At 41.9% G+C, this 23,794-nt stretch overlaps 1 protein-coding gene across 1 annotated transcript in view; it reads left to right on the top strand.

Annotated features, from left to right (window-relative positions):
• Positions 1-20,755, top strand: part of robo1 (roundabout, axon guidance receptor, homolog 1 (Drosophila)) — a 170,841-nt gene extending 150,086 nt beyond the window's left edge. The window contains exons 19-30 of the mRNA XM_078245597.1: positions 3,871-3,897; positions 4,981-5,023; positions 6,700-6,854; positions 8,866-9,252; positions 10,011-10,127; positions 11,269-11,413; positions 11,696-11,926; positions 12,922-13,424; positions 13,520-13,681; positions 17,982-18,257; positions 18,358-18,551; positions 19,520-20,755. Of these exons, the coding sequence (XP_078101723.1) occupies positions 3,871-3,897; positions 4,981-5,023; positions 6,700-6,854; positions 8,866-9,252; positions 10,011-10,127; positions 11,269-11,413; positions 11,696-11,926; positions 12,922-13,424; positions 13,520-13,681; positions 17,982-18,257; positions 18,358-18,551; positions 19,520-19,534 (2,255 nt within the window). The 3' untranslated portion in view covers positions 19,535-20,755. The remainder of the gene's footprint in view (positions 1-3,870; positions 3,898-4,980; positions 5,024-6,699; positions 6,855-8,865; positions 9,253-10,010; positions 10,128-11,268; positions 11,414-11,695; positions 11,927-12,921; positions 13,425-13,519; positions 13,682-17,981; positions 18,258-18,357; positions 18,552-19,519) is intronic.
• Positions 20,756-23,794: the final 3,039 nt, after the last annotated feature.

A 23,794-nucleotide genomic window follows, 5' to 3' on the forward strand; every position in this document is an offset into this window, starting at 1 on the left:
GAAATACAAAAATACATGTGAGTGTGTGGTAGAAACCTGTAACGGCTTATATAAAAACCACAAACAAAGGACATTCACAAATGTGGACATACAAAATCAAAAATACATTTTAAGTGTTTCATAAAGGAATGTAATAAAGAGAAGTTTGTAGTCTCTTCTCTCTGTGACAGTAAACTGAACATCTTTGAGTTGTGGACAAAACAAGACGTGAGGATGTCATCTTATAGACTAACTAATCGATTAATCGAGAAAATAATCAACAATGAAAATAATCGTTAGTTGCAGCCCTATTTAACACTACCAGGAATATCCACTTGAATGCCTAATTTGCAGTGCTGGTTTGAAGTTAGAGGTTTTCTCACTTACAAATGTTGGTAAGAAAATGCAATGCAATATTTCTTAGTGTTTTCATTTCCGTTTCAAACTTCCATTTTCTTTATCCCGAATGCTGCCAACCAGTACCTCCCATCCTGCCTGTCACACCCGGAATTTGTATAGTGCTCTAGGTGAAGTCTAACTGAAAGTACTCTCCAGTAGGCTACTACTTTAAGATGTGATGCTGAGAGTGCTGCATCATTACGTCTTTTATTTCTGTAACATTTCTGTCACGCTGATTCTGCAAGGGTGTGTGAGTAAAGTATATTTTGAGTTCCGACAACTCCCCTTTTAGCAACTCCTTTCTGACTGTGCTGGGAAAGAGAGAATGTCTTACCATAGTATCTCTTTATCAAGGACATGCTGACATTTTCACCTGCTAATAGTAGTCTTGATGTCCTTTTTAGAGAGAGGCCTTTAGATTAGGAGGAGTTGAGCACTGAGCAGCAACTCTGTTAATAGTGTCTACTTACCGTATGTTTGGAAAACTCTATGAATCCCCACCTATGTGTGTTTGGGCTGCATTTTTAACCCCTCTTAGAGTAGCCACAGCAGTTTCTACCTGACTTGAGTCACAGTGACAGGGCTCATGGCATGCCCAACCTCTGCTCACATTAGTTAGCGTATGAAGAGATCTATTAGCCTTTCTTTCTGACTCTCCATTTATGTGTGGTCATGCTTAATGTGTGGCCTTGGGCTGTGCAGCTGCTGCCTGTGAGTGCTACCTACGCCATCCCCACTCCTGGGCTCAGGTTTACTAGTGACTGCGAGGGTTAGAGGAGATCCAGCCTTCAACCTTGACACACACACAGACAATAGACTTACTGAGCTGTTGCTTATCTGGCTGTCATACAGAAAAACACAGGCTATCCGTGTTCTGAATCCACTGCAGCCGTGCTAATAGCAGGAGTTGTGAGTCATGTGAAAGTGAGAGACACCTTGCCTAAGCGTTTCCTTAAGCTCTGTGGTCTTTCACAGCTTATACACATACCTGTGTGGCCGATAATGTTCAGACTGTTGCCTTTCCCATTATGGTGTATAGGATTTTGAACATCTTCTCAAAGACCAATATGACATTTCAAATGATATCTCTATTTGATTGCATTTAAGTCTGTATGTTGTTGGACGAAGAAATGGTGTTCAGTCTGAAATTTCTTCATCCAAGCAAATAGCCTCATACACAAAACTATTATTCTTTTAGCCAAAGGAAGTCACAAACAGAGGTTACTCAGAGTGAATACGTTGATACAGAAGAGTAACTTTAAAGACTTCATGAGTGCAATAATGATCTGTGGCCAGGCGGCAGAGAAGTGTGTGTGTGTAGGCTGAGGTTACCCTCTGACTTTCTGTTCTATATGTTGTTGTTTACTCTCATCAACTCACAAAGCTCTTTAAGGGCACAGTAGGCAGACATGCCCCCCTTCTTCTGCTTCTCCTCGTGCACCCAGACCACAAGAGGCCACAGTCTTTGTTGGAACTGGTTTCTAAGAATGTTTTCAAAAGAGTATAATTGCAACCACATGAAGCAACAATCTGCACTCAGGGTGAAATAGGCTGAATTGGGACTTGTGCATGTATGTGCTACAGTGTATGCTAGTGTTGTCTCTAATAGATTACATAAACAATGTCAAATAGCTTTTTTTCTTAGGTCCCCTGCCAATGAATGCAGTCATGCAAACCTTATGGTGCTCATGTGGTGACATTGTGTAATACAAATTATATTGATATTGCAGAAATGCTCCAAAAGAATCTTAAATTAAAAAAACTGAAATTATCCAAACAAATCAACTAAAAAAAAAAAAGCCTGAGATTACAGCAACCAAAGTATTACGCAAGAGAGTCATAGCTCAGTTCCAGCTTCATCTAGCCCAGGATTGAACATTTGTGACATTCTTGTGACAGAATAGAACCCGATTTATGTATTTCAATCATGTTTGCATTTCTCACTAGACTGTTTTGCCTACCAAGTGCTAGTCTGCCCCCTCTTCAAAGGCATTCATCAAACAGATAAAAGCCATCCAGCTGCTCGTATCTTAAGCCCTGTTTCAAGAGGAGAGATTCAAACATGATAGGATGATTGTGGCATTTAAAGGACATTTGTTGGGACAGGTACTGTATGAATGTTGTTTGAGAAAATGAAAATGTGACAACAGCAGTGTCTTTCTTCTCAGATGTCTCATACTGTAGGTTGAAGTTCAGACAGCAACATTTCTATAATGCACATATTTTTTGGCAGTGCACTGCATGACTGCCAGCATGGTGCATTGTTGCGTCAACTGCAATGCATACTGTAGCATTATTCACTTCTTCAAAGAGGCCAACAACAAAGTATATGTTGAAGAAGATACCCAAAGACAACTCCATTCATTACTGAATCTAAAGTGTCGGGTATACTCAAGCACAACACCATGCGAGGGCCTACGTAGATGGTGAGCGCTACGAGCATGCACAGAGACATTTATGCTCAATGCATTGTTTGTTGTAGTATTCTCCGAAACACCAGAGGGCGTACAGACAAAATAATCTGTAAATAAGCAAGAAGTAGTAGAGAAGAAGAGAGCGGAAGTAAAGGAGAGCAGGCTGCCTGGCAACAGTAGGAAACACATCCATGGTAAACACTGACGTGCCGCGAAACATTACATGTATCTCTTCTAATCATTAACGTAACCTGTTGTTTTTCTCTAAATCTAAACTACTGTCTGCCTCTTTTCATGAAGCCGTTTTTTTAGCTTTGACAAAACCATCTCTCATGTTTAACCACACTCTCCAGCAAAATGTTTCTTCTTCTCCCAGTGTGGTGTCTCTCTCTGACCACATATTTAAGGCTGTTTGACTCCCTGTGGTCTGTACCTGAAGAATCATACAGATGTTTGTACAGACGACCCTGCTCTTCCCAGCCGACTGTGTTGAATTGAAAGCGCAGCGCGCACAGTGGGCGCGTAGTTACCAAAATTCAGAGGTGCACAACCACGCGTCGCAACAGCTTGCGGAGCCTTCGTGCTGGAAACGACAGCCGTGGTGATGTAATTTAATGGCGCGTGCACCTCGCGCCCGGAACACAGATTTAAACCTAGCTTAAATCTGCCCACAATACGTTAATGTTTGTTAAAAGGGCCCCTTCCATGCCAAAGTGTGAGTAATTGAGCTGTATGGGTGATGATGTGTGTTAGAGATAGCAACAGATATCTCCCCAGTGTTTGACCCCTGCCCAGCAGGCCTCTGACAGTCTGAGCCAGCATTTGAACCAGCAGCTGACTCAACACTCACTTTCCCCCAGTTGGGGTGCATGGATGTCTGCAGGGATCAAAGACTAGGGCCCAGGAAGTAGCGTGTGAATACAGGCTAAAATACTTTCTGTGGATTTGTGTGCTTTTAACAGAAACAAATGGGGGGTTGGGGGGGTGAAGTCTATAAATTGTGTCCCATGAACTAATTCCAGACTGTGCTGAAGTACAATATTTCAATAATTTCGGTCCTTTTCTTCTTTCCCAACAGTGCCATCTTTTACTTTCACACCAACAGGTAAGCACTTTTGTTTTTACATTATATACAGAGAGTGATGCCTGTTTTTATTCATTCACTAAATGAGCAACAGCCTTTATTACTCCACTTACTAGATGAGAGCCAAACAGTTGAAAAGTCTGCGAGGCACACTCCAATAAAATTAGTCAAACATTGGCACAGTTTAACGATCTATCATGAAATTAATGTTCCACCGAATGTTTGTTTAAAACTAGTGGCAACTTGATCAAGTAGCTGTGGGGAACCTCAGATGGGACACACCCTTGAGTTGCTTGCAATCATGGAGTTATTTAGCAGTTGCAAGCTTGTTTCATACTGTAATCTGCGGGAAAATCTTTCAGGTGAAAAACAGTCCTTGCTTGTGTGGTTAGGTTTCTGTCCTTAAGGTCTCTTGAAGACAAACATTTCTGCCCTGGTATCCAGTATAAAACCAGGACATTACAGTGATCTATGCTGATTTGAATCTAGAATTAGATTGTGATGCTTTGGTTTGCATGAGAGAGAGCTAATCTAAGGGCTCCTCTGGCTGCATGTGAAGGCCAAACCACATGTCCTGTTTTCAAAAAGAGACAGGGAATCAACACAGCTAAGGCCCGACCTACCCCTCTTCCACCTCCTCTCCTCTCAGGGAAGAGATTGTAATTAAAGTTGGAAGTTTATCTCTCCTTCACACACCGGCAGCTTAGAGCTCCTTGAAAGAGTCCAACTTTCAGTGCACAGAGCTTCAAACACACCAAACCAGACAACCGAAGAGCTCTGTTCTTCATAAGCCTCTTACATATCCTCCTGCTCCTGTTGTTGCTGTGTGTGTGTGTGTGTGTGTGTGTGTGTGTGTGTGTGTGTGTGTGTGTGTGTGTGTGTGTGAGTGAGAGACAGAATGATGCTACACACATTCATTTACATGCTCACTTGAACTGATACAGTAACACACACTTGTAAAAAGTAGCATTCCAATCATCACTCACAAAACTGACAATTCAAAATCAAGTTAATAATTTGACCTTGTATGACAATAGCAAAGAGAATGACAGTAGTAACAGTGGTGGAAGCATGTTGGAAACTCATTATTTTCTCTCTTTTCAGTGGCATATCAGAGAGGAGGAGAAGGTGTAAGCAGCGCTGGAAGGTAAGAGTTTATTTATTGTTTTTTAGAAAGAGTGTCTACGATAATATATCAAATATTAAACACATTTTGGGAAACTGAATGATGACTAGAGTTTAATAACAAATACAGTAGAACCTCCTGAACAGATGAAGGTAGGGTTGGGCAAGTGTACTTTTTTTCAACAAACACTAGGGGGAGTGCTGTGACTTTTTTGAGCAGCAGAGAGCCAAGGAAGGGTAAGGATGTGCATTAAGTATTTTATGATAAGTGGAACAAAGCCCCATGTAGTCTGCCAGGAGCCCATCCTCATCCTATATGTTGAAGAGCCACATCCAACCACAAGGCTGTGCCATAGCATCACCCTAAAACATTTGTGGAGATACATGCACACACATTGCAGTAACAGCACACCTCTTAATGTTGTGGAATGGTGCATTGTGCACAAACAGTGAGAATATACAAAATAATGCTTGGCAAAATCCAACATGCTACCACTCATTTGGATATCAACTTTATGGCATTTTGCATGTTTTCATACAGCTGGTAAATAGGGAAAATTGAGTATGCAGACAAAAAAAGAGGAAAAATGTCTATTCATTTGTTTCCCTCTCTTTAGTGAGAGTACCGACTGTAAGTGTACATTTGTGTGTTGTTCATGTGTGAATGAATAGTTAGCTTGGAGCCATCAGCAGTAAATCCATATTCATTATATTATCCCATATGCAGCATGGCTGTGTTGGCTCTGCACAAAGACAATGGCCATTCAATATCAACATACAACTGCCGGGGTGATTGAGGAGCTATTGTGAGATTGTATTTGGCTGTACAAGACAAATGTATTCATTACCCAAAATGAATCCAAGAAATGAGTAATTTGAGAGGGAATGAGGAAACGTAATTTAATGCTAATTCAGTGTTGGGGTATTCACACAGAGTCACACTGTGGAGATTTGAATACTGAAACAGTAAATGGCCCTGGTAGAGTAGCCTGCATTCTCTTTGCTTGCTAGATTGATTCATTGCATGAGCAATAGGTAATTTATTCTTAGCTCTTTTAACACTTAGTTTTTGGTCTGAGGTCAGGTTGTACAGTAGGATCCAGTTGAAAAAATGATCTTGTAGTGCAGTGGGATTAAAGGCAAAGTAATAGGAGAAAAACATGGAAACAATAGAGATGGATGGCCAATTGAGGACTGGTCCACATGGGTTTCTCTTCTGGTGCTTGAGTTTCACTTGTTTCCTCCTGTACAGCAAAAAAAAACAAAAATGTAAATGATAAAGATCTTGGATGACACTATGGAATATACTCAGGGAGCATTTGTGGAGTGAATTTGATCTGGCTGTCTAATTCAGGCGGTCCGCTAATGCTCACCAGGGCTCAGGGAAAGTGTCATCGACTGTGGGCAAGTCAAGCACACACAATCTATTTAGCTGGGCTTTTTTTTATAATGTGCTCCCTGAGCGCGTGTGTGTGTGTGTGTGTGTGTGTGTGTGTGTGTGTGTGTGTATGTGGCCAAAAGGCAAAAAGTACTAAAGCTGGATTTTTCCTATTCTCAGCTGCTGAATAAATAAACTGCATAATCTTCTCTTTCAAATATTATGTTACTGTGGGTGTTTCAGTTCATTCACATAAATGCCATTGTGGTCTCTTATTATTGTAAACCATTTGGTCCCTCTTTTTTTCTTTTTTTCTACAGGCCTGGTTTGTTAAACATCGGGGAATCTGCCACTCAGCCCTGGCTGGCAGACACATGGCCAAACTCCTGCGCCAACCACAATGACTGCAGCATCAACTGCTGCACTGCAGGCAATGGCAACAGCGACAGCAACTTGGCAACATACAGCCGCCCAGGTATGTAGTGCCGACAGTTTCGTACGTAGGCAACAACCAAAATAAACACTCACCTCAAACGCAATGATGCAGTCCTTGACAAAATAACTGTAGAGATAAGAAATGTAGGCGCTGGGGGATTCTGCAGTGCAAAAGGAAGTAAAATCTGATATCTGGGTTAGCTCCCTGGAGAGGTGTTCTGTGTATCTCTCCTTTCTGTAGGTCTCCACAAGAAAAACCTGAAGAAATATTAGGATTAGGAGAGGCAGTGTGCTTGTGTGTTTGATTTATCTGAGGTTAAAGTAGAGCTGTTTTAGGCAGGAAATAAAAGGAGCACACTGAGAGGGGCTTATGGCTCTACTCTGTTGCTAATCGAATTGCTCTGCTGATTTCCATACTGTTGTTATAGCCGGTAATGTAATTTCCCCTAAGTGCTCAGTTATTTAAGAAATGTACAGCGGGCGAAGAGGTCAAGGCTGGACTGCAGACGCTGGCCAGAAGCAGATGAGGAGAGAATGATAGAGGGAGAAAGGTGCACCTGGAATACCAGATGGAAAGGGGGAGTGATGACGAATAAGTATATGCTAAAACATACACTGAAATGTGTGAGCGAAGGTAAAGACAAGAATGAGATAAAGTAAGTAGGGTAGGTGGAGAGGAAAAAGGGAAAGAGACTTATGGAACACCACCAGGTGGCCTTTTAGTTTATTCAGCACTAGCACAGTTGTCAACACAAGGGAGCAAATTAGGCCTCAAAATATTATACACTACTACTATACAATATACATTATGCACGCACGCACGCACACACACATACACACACACACACACACACACACACACACACACACACACAACACAGTGACCTGGAACAGGGTCAAACTTGCAGCCAAAGTGTCAGCTTGGTTATTCATTTTTAGCTGTGATCCAAGTCTTAACCAACCCTATCCTTTGGAAACTTGGAGTGTAATTAAATGCTTTATATTCTAAATTATGCACTTTGGGACTGTGCCTTCAAGGGTAGCCCATAATTCCTATCCAGCTGTTTGGCCTAATATCCATCAAGCCATGCAATAGTTTCTCCTTACTTCAAACTTTTTTTCCAATGGGGATTAATAATTCATTTTTTGGACTTTATAGTCGATCAAGTTCAGTCTTTTCTTTGTGCTAATCACCCGTCTGAGGTTGAAATGTTCAACTCTACCTAAACATGGTGTGAGATGTTTAACAGGGAATAACAGGCTAAAGGCAGCCCTCACTCTTCGCATGACACCCCATTGTATGACACTAAGGAGCTTGCCAGACGCATGCTTTGTGTGTGTGCCAAACCTAAACTCTGTGAACATTAAGAGGATCACTGACTAGGTGACAGAGCAAAGAAATAGGAGTTAATGTCCCTTTATCTCAGCCATAGGGGCTCCTTCACACATCAACCTTTGAAGTCTCGAGCTGTTCCGTGCTGCAGAAATGTAGGCACGAGCAGCGTGCACCTATGGCCGTCCTTGGTATTTACCACAAGGCTGGCTCTCAGATCTGCTGGAGGATTTGAATATTTTATGAGCCAGTGAAAATTGGATCTGTCAGTGGAGCTGTGCTTTTACTGCACGCCTCATTCCAGGTCTTTGATACAGACATGTCTTTCAGTCCCTTTCAATGAGCAACGATGCTCCCACCATCAGATGGAAAAGAACAGAGATGACACCCACATTGAGTCATGGATGAGACTGAGAGGAGGCTGAGCGAGAAAGGTGTAATACCACCTGTGTCACTCACCTTAAGTAGATCATCATTTGGCAAACAAAACTGAGACTTTAAACAGAAATAGAAATGTCCCTCTGGTGGGCACATTGATCTTTCAAAAGCTTGAAATTGTTATGTAGATGTCTTTGGCTTAACTCAAATAAATGCTTTGAGTTCTGCAGTAGATCAGATGATGCCCTGTTGTTTCAACACTTTTACCAAAGTGGCATACTGCTCCTAAGCTGATCAGCAGTAGACAAGATTGACTAAATACCCTCCTCATGTTCTCCAGCCGACTGCATCGCCAATTATAACAACCAGATGGAAAACAAGCAGACCAACCTCATGGTGCCAGAGTCAGGGGTCTACGGAGATGTAGACTTGTCCAACAAGATCAATGAGATGAAGACCTTCAACAGCCCAAACTTGAAAGATGGCCGCTTTGTGGGTCCAGGGGGCCAGCCGACACCGTACGCCACCACCCAGCTCATCCAGTCCTCCATCATGGGCAACAACGTTAACTCTGACAGAGGAACCAGAGGGAGTGGAGGAGGACTCCTGGGCGGAGGGGAGATGAATGAAAAACACTGCTGGAAGCCCTCCTCAGTCCAGCAACAGAAACAGGAGATGGGCTCCCAGCTGCAGTACAACATCATGGAGCAAAACAAGCTGAACAAGGGTGAGTGTGTGGAATACTCAGCAACCATGGTTATCGAGGTCATCTAGAGCCATGATCTTCCCCCTCTGTTCTCTCTTCTCCTGGCTCTTTCAGCCTCACTGTGGAAGCCTGTAGAAGAGTTTCATGCTCATATTTTCCTGGGTTCTGTCTCGCTCCTTTTCAGTCAACATAACCGTCATCATTTTTTCTTTCTGCCCGTCTGTATGGCATTCGTGTAACCCCGAATCACCTTCCATGCAATCATGTACAACCTCTGCCGTTAAATGTGGGCCAGGCCTGAATTGCTGTCATTGTACGGTATCTGGGTTGTCTTTTTTATGATGAAGGCAGGTGTGAGGGTTTATCTTTGGTGTCAGATTTCTAAAGGAAAGACAAAAGATAACTCTTGGATCTTTAACCGCTTTGAACGGAGCTATCATCACCTTATTGTACCTGCACAAGAGAACCACATCTGGTGTGATAGTTTAGAGTTTGTTGTGCAGATGTTGCATGTGTTCACATACTCAGATAAAAAATGCTAAAGCATGAACTGCATGCCTCTTGTCGTGTGTAACACTGTACACTGTGCTCAGTGTAATGTCATTTCATGGTATACATCATTTCACATTTCCATTGTGAAGTGGTTTTGTACTACTTATAAAATACTGTCCTTCATTTCCTTGTCCATTGCAAAGTGGATGCTTTGCTTGAAAGTTTCTGAAATCAAAATGTCTGCCTGAGGCCGCACTAACCATACATTACATTCTCCCCACCATTAGACCGCTACAGAGGAGGTGACAGCCCTATGCCAGCCACCATCCCCTACAACCAGACCCATGACAGCCACACTGGAGGCTCCTACAACAGCTCCGACCGAGGCAGCAGCAGTACCTCCGGTAAGAGGGTTGGGCCATAAAGGAAAAAACAAAACAAGTTTCAGGAATGGCAGTCCGAGGTTATAAAATCAAGACTCTTTCTCTCTCTTAAAGTTTGTTCAGAGTTTTATATTTTGCTCTTTTTAATTTAACTGCCAAATCTTCCCAGTTTAGGGTTATTGTGAAACATATAATCACCCCCCCAGCTCCATTTAAAATCCCAGTATTCCTCAAAAGCAATAAATCACTTTGAGATGCTAATAATGCGTGCTTTAAAATGGTAATTTGATTAATTTCCATGTCAGCCTATCTTGAAGAGAAATTAAAAGGGAGATGCTTTCAGAAAGTGGCAAAACGAAGATAGGAAACTGACAACAATGCCTCCAAACAAAGGCATGAGCACCGTGCCAGGCATTTTCTTTGTGGGTGCAATGTCATCCAAGATATTTTAAAGCAAATTCGATAAAAGGACCTCTTTCTTTTTATTAATTCAGTTTTTTTGTTTTGTTTTCATGCTTTCTATTTCATTTCACTGTTTGTCCTTGCTTAGTTTGCATTGCTTCCGTTAATTGGCTTTACTTTAATTCCTGTATGGAGCAGCCTAATTTCATCAGGGCTTCAATGTCTGTCTGTGGACAAGGACAAATGATAACACATTGCAGACGGCATGCAACACTGCCACCTTAATGCCATGTATCCATTCTGATATTGCGTTTGAAGTTCAAGCCATTAAGGAGAAGCCTTTGGTGCTCGCCGCACCTCACAGCTCATTGGTTCACAATTCTAATAGTTTGGTATTAATTAGACCCTTTTCTGCCGTTTTCTTCCTCCCTTTCCTCTTGTTACTTGCTAATACCGCTGTGGAGAAATGACTGTTTTATAGTATTTCCCATAATTTCATAGCTGAGAGGTATGTGTTCACACTTGCATAAAAGTGGAGTGTTGCACTAGCCTTTGCACTCTCGCGTGTAACATTATCTTTTCTTTGTTAGCCAGTCTTGTTAATGCATGTTATCTGCTGTCAATTCCTTACTCATTACCTTGCAATTTTATTAATAACTGATGTGTTGTTTTTTTTTAGAGACGGCGCGAATATAAGTATGCGTGTCTGTAAGTGTCTTGGATCTGACAGAGTGCTTTTTTTTTCTTCATTTTTGAGCAGGGAGTCAGGGTCAGAAGAAGGGAGTGCGCACCCCCAAACTACCCAAACAGAGCACAATGAATTGGGCTGACCTTCTGCCCCCTCCCCCTGCAAACCCACCCCCAAGTCGGAGCACAGAGGAGTACTCTCTATCATTGGAAGAAAGGTGGGACATGTCTGCACAGACATAAAGACAGATAATCTGACATGCATGCACACACTGTATTTATATTCTAGTTCATTCTTCTTGCCTTTTCTCCTGTTTCTCGCCATCATTGCAAGCATTTGCCCCAAGGGTTTTCTATCTATTAGTGCTAGGCTCATGTCACTCCTTGATAGAAGGGTGCCATAAATATTTAGTTTGTTTTCCTGGCTTCGGTATATAAAAACATTCTCTTTTTTTGTGAGTGATATGACAGTAACAAGGCTCGTTTCTCTCTGTTGGCAGCTGTGAACCAGACATGCAGTGCCCCATGCCCCCCTCTCACATGTACCTGCAGCCTGATGAGCTGGAGGAGGAAGAGGAGATGGAGAGGGGGCCCACTCCCCCCATCCGAGGGGCAGCCTCTTCCCCTGCAGCTGTATCTTACAGTCACCAGTCCACAGCCACCCTCACCCCCTCACCCCAGGAGGAGATGCAGCCGATGCTCCAGGATGCACCTGACAGCCATGAACGCAGGTACAAAGGAAGAGTGGTCAGCCTGTGTGAAGATGTTCAGGAAATATATGTATTCTTTAAAGCCTCATAGAGAAGCACAATCTCTTTCAAAGTCTTCACTTTCAAATTCACTACTGTTTTTGATGTTTTAGAACATTACCTCCGAATCCTATACTGGACAGCACTGTTGACCAAAAGCATTTTTTAAACATTTCTTAGCTTCAAGGGAGCCGTTTGTTACAGCTCATTTCAGTACAGCATAACAATCATCTTGCAGTGATTTAAAAGTTGTTTGAAATAAGTAATATATCAGTCTAAAGAAAATTATTTTTCCCAAATGATTGTGTGGGAATCCAGCTGTGAACAGGAACTCCCTGTTGTTAGTGCACCAAGATATGAAAACATCAAACATTTAGGATTAAACTGCCCAACAGAAGCCATTTTAAAATAAGAAACTATCAAATTCACATCATTGTTGGCATTTGTTTTCTTATTGCTTATTTTCTTGGTCTGATTTCTGGACAACATTGCCATAAACTCTCAAATGTTTTAATGTGCTTATGTGTACTTCAGAAAATCATCAGCATTAATGTAAAGTACATATGATTTGATGCAGGATCAGCAGTATGGTCCCATGATAATTAGAGGTGGGGTAAAAATCGATACAGCATAATATCGCGATATTTTCTGTAGTAATACTGCACCGATACACCGATGTCAGTTTGTCTGCTTGACAATCCCGTTTTGCAGCAATAAAATTGAAGTGAGATGAACAAACAGCGAAATGTATCTTTTTAGAGATTTGGGGACATAATTTGAATGTCGAAAAAGGTAAGAAATTGTGTCTAAAAATCATAATATCGTATCGTGACATAAGTATCGTGATGATATCTTATCATGAGGCCTCTGGTGGTTCCCACCCCTAATGATAATTGCCTTGTGTATTTTACTCTTTATACATGATTTATCCAAAATATGATGGGTTTCTGAAACTGTGCGTTTCTCACATCTTGCAGGCGCCACGCTGTGAGCCCCCCACCCCCTCCAAGGCCCCTCTCTCCTTCACACACATATGGGTACATCACCAGCCCATTGGCCTTGGACACTGATGGTATGGAGGAGGAGGAGGAAGAGGATATATTGGAGGAAGAGGAGGAGGGTGACGACACAGATGCAGAGGTGGCCAAGATGCACTACCACCACACCCACCCCCACACACACCCCCACCATCCCCAGATGCATCCACGAAGGTTGCTGCTACGAGGGCTTGAACAGACGCCTGCATCCAGCATGGGCGACCTGGAGAGCTCGGTTACCGGCTCCATGATCAACGGATGGGGCTCGGCTTCTGAAGAGGATAATGTCTCTTCAGGGAGGTCCAGTGCCGTCAGCTCATCAGATGGATCCTTCTTCACTGATGCTGACTTTGCTCAAGCGGTTGCCGCAGCCGCAGAGTACTCAGGCCTGAGGGTGGCCAAATATCCCAACACACTGGGCCACGAAGTGGGAGGAGCTTCTGGTAGGTTTCATATGGTTGCCCACATCCACAAGAAATGGAACTGCAAAACATTTGAGGAATGGTAAAGCAAACTGTTTCTCTGTTTCTTTTCTCAGCACGAAAATACCAAATAAACCCGTCAGGACACCGTCCTGGCAGCCCGGTGTCTACAGACAGTAACATGAGTATGGCAGCTGTACATAGGAGGCCTCCCAAGAAACAGAAACAGCATCCCGCAGGTCACCCAGGGAACCAGCGACGTGAAGCCTATAATGAAGGTACACATGAATAAAATTGCAGTTATTTTATTATATATTACAAAAATGCAATAATTAAAATTTTTCAAAATGAAAAGAAATCCTTTAAAAATAATGAAAGCTGGATATGTACTGCATTTTGCGTCTTATAGATTCCTATCCAATCGTTAATATTAAGTTATCTAAATTGTTGCTACAAACCTATCTTGTTTAATACTATGTAAACCTCCATTTTAGGCCTGGAGTGTAATTCATAGAAAATAATCTCAATTTATGTTGCAGCCTGTAATATAGGTCTGGAATATTGCAAAGAACAAATCTTCCAATTTTTAGAAAATCTAAATTGGTATTAGGTATATAAAGGTACAGTGGGGAGAACAAGTATTTGATACACTGCCGATTTTGCAGGTTTTCCCACTTACAAAGCATGTAGAGCTCTGTAATTTGTATCATAGGTACTCTTCAACTGTGAGTGACGGAATCTAAAACATAAATCCAGAAAATCACATTGTATGATTTTTAAGTAATTCATTTGCATTTTATTGCATGACATAAGTATTTGATATATCAGAAAAGCAGAACTTCATATTTGGTACAGAAACCTTTGTTTGCAATTACAGAGATCATATGTTTCCTGTAGTTCTTGACCAGGTTTGCACACACTGCAGCAGGGATTTTGGCCCACTCCTCCATACAGACCTTCTCCAGATCCTTCAGGTTTCGGGGCTGTCGCTGGGCAATACGGACTTTCAACTCCCTCCAAAGATTGTCTATTGGCTAGGCCACTCCAGGACCTTAAGATGCTTCTTACAGAGCCACTCCTTAGTTGCCCTGGCTGTGTGTTTCGGGTCGTTGTCATGCTGGAAGACCCAGCCACGACCCATCTTCAATGCTCTTACTGAGGGAAGGAGGTTGTTGGCCAAGATCTCGCAATACATGGCCCCATCCATCCTCCCCTCAATACGGTGCAGTCGTCCTGTCCCCTTTGTAGAAAAGCATCCCCAAAGAATGATGTTTCCACCTCCATGCTTCACGGTTGGGATGGTGTTCTTGGGGTTGGACTCATCCTTCTTCTTCCTCCAAACACGGCGAGTGGAGTTTAGACCAAAAGGCTCTATTTTTGTCTATAACAGACCACATGACCTTCTCCCATTCCTCCTCTGGATCATCCAGATGGTCATTGGCAAACTTCAGACGGGCCTGGACATGCGCTGGCTTGAGCAGGGGGACCCAGACCGAGGGAGATTGACCGTCATCTTCAACGTCAACTTCTTCCATTTTCTAATAATTGCGCCAACAGTTGTTGCCTTCTCACCAAGCTGCTTGCTTATTGTCCTGTAGCCCATCCCAGCATTGTGCAGGTCTACAATTTTATCCCTGATGTCCTTACACAGCTCTCTGGTCTTGGCAATTGTGGAGAGGTTGGAGTCTGTTTGATTGAGTGTGTGGACAGGTGTCTTTTATACAGTTAACAAGTTCAAACAGGTGCAGTTAATACAGGTAATGAGTGGAGAACAGGAGAGCTTCTTAAAGAAAAACTAACAGGTCTGTGAGAGCCAGAATTCTTACTGGTTGGTAGGTGATCAAATACTTATGTCATGCAATAAAATGCAAATAAATTATTTAAAAATCATACAATGTAATTTTCTGGATTTGTGTTTTAGATTCTGTCTCTCACAGTTGAAGTGTACCTGTGATAAAAATGACAGACCTCTACATGCTTTCTAAGTAGGAAAACCTGCAAAATCGGCAGTGTATCAAATACTTGTTCTCCTCACTGTACAATATCGAGAAAATCTGATATCACAATATTATTGACCAAATACCTAGATCTCAATATTGTAGGGTTGACAATTAGTGCTTTAACAAAATATTTTCACAATGAGATTTTAGATAAATAATTATTAATAATGTGAATATAATGACTAAGTGGTTAAAGGTCAATAATAGAACAGCTACAACAGTCTGGTAAGTTCAAAAATTACATCACTGATAGAGAGACAGACATGTAGCAGGAGTAGCAGTTTAGCTGTATCTCACATATGACCAGTTTGTATCAGTGACTCTGCCTTAATTCCCTCCACAGATATGGAAGGGTAAAGTGCAGTTTACTGTGATGTAGTGTCGGTAAATGAGTGTGGGTGTGCCATGAGCCAGAGTTTTAATCCTCTTCTCCTTGTGTTTATGCACATGCAGACATGGCATCAGTCCTAATCTGTGACGGTGCTGAGCAGATTGGGCGAGTGGTGGGCTGGAGGCCAGGGCCATGGTGGGGAGGAGGGGAGGGGGGTTGTCTCAGGGGAGCGCTGCCCAGCTTGGCTATGCTGACACTGGGATGTCTCTCCACTCTAGCCACTAATGAAATTGATCCAGGTGCCGTGGCTCATACTGAAGTGCCACCTTTCACTAGGCAGGAGCCGAACATAAACCAAACAGGGGCTAAATACCAGACCATCTGTACACAGGAGGAAAAGCTTTAAACTTGTTAAGTAAAAGAACAATTCACTTTTTACAGCATCATTCTTTACAAGATACAGCCTACCAGTGAAAAGCCACTTTTTCTGGCTGCTTTCATTCCGCTCTACTTTGATCTTTTGGAAAGATTTTTATATGTGTCTGTTGAAGAGTGTGTGCACACACTACCTTTGCTGTGTACAGTATGTGCTGTCCCAGAGCTGGCTCTCCTGCTAGTGTCAGGTGTCCTTGAGTGTTGGAAGCACTTGACAGGGAGATTTAATATCCAGTTCACTGGGAGCCAGACCAGCTATATCACTGCAGAAAATCCAACCCCCCCCGCCGAACCTCCGCCTGCTGCCATCATGCTTATATCCTGGCTTCTTCCCCATCCGCTGCCCCTCCCTTTGGAGTGATCTCTCCATCCCTCTCCACTCTCTCCTCCGTCTTTGTTTGAGCAGCGAGGGGGCGGACTGACAGCTCTGCAGCTCTGTCTGTCCATCAGTCCTCCTGCTGATTGCATTTGATCTGAATGGATTGTTTCTCCCCCCCACCCCTTCAACCCCCAGCCACATACATTCCTTGTCTGTGGTCTGGAAGACTGGTGCTGAGGTGTTCGGTGAAGGAAAGTGATTTAATGAAATTTAAAGGAGGACAGTAAAGAAAGCAGCCTCCCTTCCCCACCACTTACCTCTCTCTGGTCTACTCATTTCACTCCCGTTTGCAGAGTGGATGTGGAAACACCCGAGTTATATTCCCGCCATGATTCATACTGCGTTTGACTCTAATGCCTTTGTCTACCACCTCTCTGAACTTAACCCGTTCCTGACTCTTTTGATCTGTCTCAGCCTTGTCTGCCTAATTAACCACTAGGCCCTCCAATACACCCCTCTTGGCAAGCCCAGAGACACTTTTCAGACCTGAGCTCTGCTCGCACAGATTTTTCCTCATAAATCTAACAAGCGCTCTGCTCCTCCCTTGTAGTGAGCCATAACTCACAGACTGTGGCATTGATCGGACTCAGACTGAGGCAGGACTCAGGAGGCAAGAGAGATATTAAAAAACTGCAGACGCCTCTCTGCTGTATGATATTGACTGCCCCCCTTTTGTATTCAGGAGGAGTGGATGGAGGTGAAGGATAATCAGAAGAGTGTATTGAAGCTGCCTGATTCCGCCAAAAAGACGCAGCAAAGACATCACCTGCCCCATTAGCCTTTCCTATGTAAAAAATGGAAATAAAAGCTTTGATTCTCCACAAAGTCCAGTGTTCCACAATCTTAAAAGCGTGTAAGGTAGCCTTCGGGATGCAAGCCAGGTGTGAGCATTGGCACTTGCTACGTTTATTAACTTTCTAATCCTATGTGGATTATGGGTCTGGCTGCTGACAAAACCATCCTTCAGGTCGGAAGCTGATTAGAAGATGAAAAGCCATCGATTGCAGGCAGGCAAGGCTTTTCTCTCAGTGTTTTGTTTAGATGGCTGTGTGATGTGTGAGAGGCCAGGCTGGCCCAATGGCTCAAGGACAAGCAGCATTGATTCATCGACAGGGGAAGTCGAGCAGGTCAGAGAGCCAGCTGCTGACCGTCATGCTCCCCTCTTCCTTCTCTCTTGCCTCTTGCTCAAATCTCATAACTCTCTAATGTCATCTGTTCTGTTTACTGTCTGTACGGAGGAGTTTCCATTCAGCATGGCTATTTGTACAGCTCTTGGTTTATGTACACACTGCAGCTGTGTTTGTGTATCACCTTGCAGGTGTGAGACAACAGAGTGACAGATGATACACACTATAGCTTCAAGAGTACACAGATTGTCTTAGTTTTTGATGTCTCTGATTAATGGGTTCTTACTTCCTGTGTTTATCCTTCAGATCTCCCACCTCCTCCCATCCCACCTCCAGCTGTGCTTAAGTCGCCTACACACCCCTCCAAGGCGGTCCTGGAGGGCCGGGGAGTGATTTCCCCCAAAGCAAGCGAGGGTCGAGACAAGAGAGGAGGAACGGGGGGCTATCGGCCCAGAGAAGGCTCGGACCCCAGAACCAGCTCAACTGAACGCAAAGACGCTCAGGAAAGACAAAAGACTGCCCATGGGGGGAAAGCGAATAAACATGAGGGTAGCACCGCCAACAAAGCACGCCAACACGCAGGTACAACAATGAATACAAAGTGAGGGAATCCCTCAATGACATATGCCGTTTTTTAATTATGCAAGTCTCAATTCCTTCTACAATTGTTCTTTGTCCCCAGGTTCAGAGGACATTCTGCCCTACAGCCGACCACAGTTCCCCACAGTCAACAGCCCCCGGGACCTAAGCTCCTCCAGCTCCATGTCTTCCAGGGGCTCAGGGGGCCGGCGGAGAGGAGATGGAGGCCGCAGGAACCATGCAGACATGGGCCTCAACACCACGGGGGCCTTCCAACCAGGAGATGAAGAGCTAGAGGTACAGACGCTGTCCCTCAACAGTTCTGAATATAGTTCCACCAAGGAGTTTAAAAATTCAATCAGAATAGCAATTTTTAAAACACAAACAATGTTGGATCCCTTAGATTTGTTTTTTAAATAATTGTGACCGAGTAAGACATACAGTACCAGGGCTCCAGACTTATTGTCAATTATAACATTTATTGCCTCAGCCCCATCTTTCTCACTCCTTGTTTACACTGAAATGGCAATCATATCTAGGTGATGAGACTTCCATAGTAAGGGGGGGTGGGGGGCGGGTGTCTAACTATTTAACATCCAGTGTGGGAAATATTGAATAATGAGGGAGACACAAACGCATTATTTATTTGCAAGGTTTTCTTAAACAGTTTTGGTGTTAAATCCCGTTGATTTTGTGACGAGACGGAATACTACAGCACTGCTGAGGTCAATCAACACAGTGCAGGCAAACAGGGTTAAGACCATAAACAACTACGCAGCATTTCCCTCGCCAATGTATGATGATCTCCGGCTGCAGATCAGCACTTGTAATGTATTATGGACTGCAACATCATGATTTTCACGGAAACATGGTAACAACTGCGCTGTGCAGATGATGAGTGTGACGCTACCTACCCACGCAGTAACTACTCACGGACCCTTTCCCTCTCACACACATTGGCCAACTCTGGCAGACTCACTCTCTTTTCCTTTTCAACATGAAATAAAAAAATGTAAACTGTCATCAAATTTCCGATTAGTTTAAAAAATTACTCGCACTGTCTCAAAAAACGGTCACAGTCTGGAGCCCTGAGTACTAAGCATATTTTACATAGTAAAAATAGGGTTTTCTGGTTGACAAACTGTGTAATGTAATTGATTCTAAATGACCTCAAACCTAGTTTGGCATTTCTGGCTGACATATACACAGATGCTCATGAAAGATGCATGTTAACCAAAATGTTTTTTTTTTTTTTTTTTACTCAGATGGTAGAAAGCTGAAGAACAGAAGAGGAAAATGAGGAACTGCCCTGATTTTGAGTGGAGCATCATTGTTTCTCTTACACTTTTAAATATCTCAGTATTTCACCATCATGTTGGCTGCCATTATACTGTACATCAGTAGTGTTTCTTTATATCTGGAAAACAGACCAATGTTTTTTTTTTTTACTTATCATTTTCTATGTCCATTTAAAAAAAAAAAAAAGGAAAGGGTGTCTGAAGTTAAGAGAATGGTGCATTCAAAACAAAATACGCAGTAGTATATTTATGTTTAATTCCAATGCAATATGGAGTGAAATCCTACTCCAGACATTGACATGACTCTGCTTGCCTCGACAAAAACTTTGAGCCCATACAGTCAGATGTTACTGTAATAAAATAGCTGCAAGCAGAGGGGGGTGGACTGTCTGTAAATATACGTGTATACATGATGTCCTCTTGTTTTACCCACTGTGGTACCTCAAATTTGTCTTCCTTGTTTTATTTTGCGAATTCTAATTTTATTATGCCAGTAAATATATTTTATCATTTCCATCCATGTTGTAAATTGCTATATTATTTAGCTGCCCCAAGAACGTGCCACTTTGGGATTTTTTTTTCTTTTCTTGTAATGCACTGTTATGTTTCGTGTTGTCGTCAATGTTTGTTAATTGTTTTACTTTGGTTTTAAAAGCACAATCACTAAACTTTATTTTAAACCATTCTATCTATTAACCTTTTTGTCTTACTGGAGGAAACAGGTAAGACAAAAGAGTCTAGTTAATCCTGATGATGATGTAGGTAAAGGTTGCTGTTTACGAAGGCTGTGCTTGAAAGGAGACTCCTTGCGTTGATTGTCTCCCTCTCCAGTTCTAACGCTAGCTCAAGTGATATAAAAGACAGTTAGTTAATGTGAGTCATAGCTGCAATGTATATATCTTTTCGCATTGACCATAAACTCAGCTATTGCACATTAATTGAAATGGTTATGTTGTCTACTAATGCACTTAAACGAATGTCAAATACAGGAAATAAGAGTCACTTTGGGAATCTGGAGAGGTTGGAATTGGACAAGAAGAGTCTCTTTTCTTGATAAGGCAGGGGTGACGGATCCCTGTTTTTTTTTTAAGGAGGAAGGGCGCTGTTGTTTATTCATAGGACATCTGCAAACATTTGTTTCGTAAAGCAAAAAAGTAAAAGAACTAAAAAAAAAAAAAAAGATGAATAAAAAAGTTCAAACTATATGTGTACCTTTGGTAATTTGTCAACATTCTGAAAGGATAAGTGTGGGCTATTTTTTATAAGTTCAACACTATAAGTCTGTCACTCATTCTGCTTTCAAGAATGTTAAAGTGATGGTTCGGAGTAATTTCACCCTAGGCTGCTTTGCACCTTGACCTCGAGCCAAACAACCCCCCATAAGCTTTTTTGCCTTTGTTATAACGTTGGTCGAGTTAGCATTATCAGCTGGATAGCTTAGCGCAGGCGCTAATGGCTCCACGTTTGTATCTAGTAAATTACCCCACTAATAATGCACGGAATGATACCAAACTTCTACAGTAGTACAAATAGTTTCTGTACTTATAAAACGAGGCATAAGAAAGTTTGTATCTACACCAGCAGTATATTTAAATAACACTGTTTTTGTTCACGGTGGCTGTGTGGTTACTATACTATGACTTTTTTCCCATTAGTTCTTACAAGTGGACACTGCTCTGATCACTTGTTTCCACATACTATACTATGGCTTTTTTCTGACTATACTATGACTTTTTTATTACTTTTTTTGACATACTATACTATACTTTTTTGATAGAGAATTTGTTTGGTGGCCTGGTGGCTGTGTGTTTAGTACATATACCATTAGTTCTTACAAGTGGACACTGCTCTGACTCCTGGTTCAATACCCAGTCTGGGCTGAGCATGTTTGTGTGGAGTTTACATGTTCTTCCAGACTTTATTTAACATACTATCCACAACTTTCCCGAACTTTGACCTTTCCCACGTCGCCACGGCAACGCAGAACAAACCGGTAACGAACTTCCGATTACGGTTAGCCTGTAGCTACTGCTATCAGCTAAAAGCTTGGTTGGATTATCAGGACTCAGGAGTGCGACAACGCCTCTGACAAAATGATCACATCTCAGATATGGTCGCATGGATCTGACTATCTTACAAGTACTGGTTAAAGTGCCCCATCCGTCTACCTTAACGGGATGGGTAGACGATATGAAATTGTGGATATCATTAACTATTTCGTCCTTAGTGAGGGTGTTGATGGTGAGACACTAAGAAATTATAAGAGCACAGAGGCATACGACTATCTACACAGCAACAAAATCGGAAAAATACTGTGTACAAAATACGACGAGTTTATTTGATGACTTTTTCATCACTTGTTTCCACATACTCTACTATGGTTTTTTTCTCACTATACTATGACTTTTTTTGACATGCTATACTATGACTTTTTATTACTTTTTTCGACATACTATAAAACATTTTTTGACATACTATACTATGACTTATGACAGATGTCAGAGCGAGGAAGCTGCGACTGCTCGACACCTCTCCACACTACACTGACTTTTCAAAATACTATACTAGGACTTTTTATCACTTTTTTGACATACTATACTAGGACTTTTTATCACTTTTTTTGACATACTATACTATGACTTTTTAGACATGCTATACTATGACTTCTTTATCCCCTTTTTTCAACATGCAATACTATGACTTTTTTTTGACATACTATACTATGACTTTTTAATCACTTTTTTTCGACATACTATACTATAGGGGTGTGCAAACATTTTTTTAATTTGAATCAAGATTCAAGCTCTACCGATTCAAAATCGATTCACAGAATTCCCAAAATCGATTCATTTTTTTTTTCTTTTTTCGGTTTGACACTATTGTCCTGAAATGACATTACCTCGCCATTCCCATAGATGGCACTGCATCAAATTCACACTGACGCCTGGGCACTCTTGTCATAATCAGAAGAAGAACGAGTGCAGCAGAAGTACTTTAGTCGGCGCAAACCTCACAGAAAGAATTATTCAACCTGCTCCATCCCATCATGTATTAAGACAACGAACCATCCTCATTGAAGGCGAGAGTTTGGACACATTTCGGCTTTTATAACCTCGAGGGGAAGACGGAACTTGATAGGAATCATGCTATATGCAGGCTTTGCAAAGCGAAAGTTAGGTATTTTGGAAACACCACAAACTTGAGAACTCACATGGTACGGCATCACCCAGAGATTAACATTAAAGACGTGGACCAACAACAACCTAAAGTACCTCCTTAACGTGCCAGTCAACCAACGCACTCTTTCAATGCTCTAACCTCCCAGCACTCCTACAGACAGAGAGTGTTCTCAACTGCCGGAGACATCGTAACTGCACAGCGGAGCATGCTCACTCCAAAACACGTAGACCAGCTTCTGTTTCTGCAAAATAATGTACAGATTCCAGCCAGTGGTGGACTATGAACTGGTTACACACACATATACACCTAAAAGAAGTTCAATGTGCCCAGTTGAGTTCACATTTCAACAGTCAACCTAGTAGCTGAAGTACTCCTTAAACCACATTTAGCAGTATTTGTTGTTTGATCTACAGCACTGTAAAGCTAAATGCAAAAGCTCTTCTTATTTAACAGTTTTATACTTGAATTAAATGTATTTGAAAGCTGGCACTTTTGCAGTTTTTAGTTGCAAAAGTTTTTATTTTGTATGAAGACATATAAAGTAATAATATCTATATATATATATAATAATAATATATAAAGTAATATCTATTTCTTTTAAATTGTATGTCTACTGCAATCACATGGGAAAAGTAACTACATTTACATACTGTGAATCGTTTTTTGAATCGAGAATCGTTTTTTTGACATTTTCTGAATCGTACAACCCTACTGTACTATGACTTTTTTCGACAAAATATACTATGATTTTTTTGACATACTATACTATGTCTATGTTCAACATACCATACTTTTACTTTTTAATGGCTTTTTTCAACATGCTATGACTTTTTTTTTGACAAGCTATAATATGAATTTTTATCACCTATTTCAACTTCCTATACTATGACTTTTCAACATACTATACTGTTATTATTTATCACTTTTTTTCAACATAGTATACTATGACTTTTTTGACATGCTATACTGCGACTCCTCGACATCTCTCCAGCTACCAATTCACACTCCGTACTTCGGTCCATACGGGGACTTGAACCTGCGACCCTCTGGTTCCCAACCCAA

Source organism: Sander vitreus, chromosome 3 (genome assembly GCF_031162955.1).
Source record: "Sander vitreus isolate 19-12246 chromosome 3, sanVit1, whole genome shotgun sequence".
Classification (NCBI taxonomy): domain Eukaryota; kingdom Metazoa; phylum Chordata; class Actinopteri; order Perciformes; family Percidae; genus Sander; species Sander vitreus.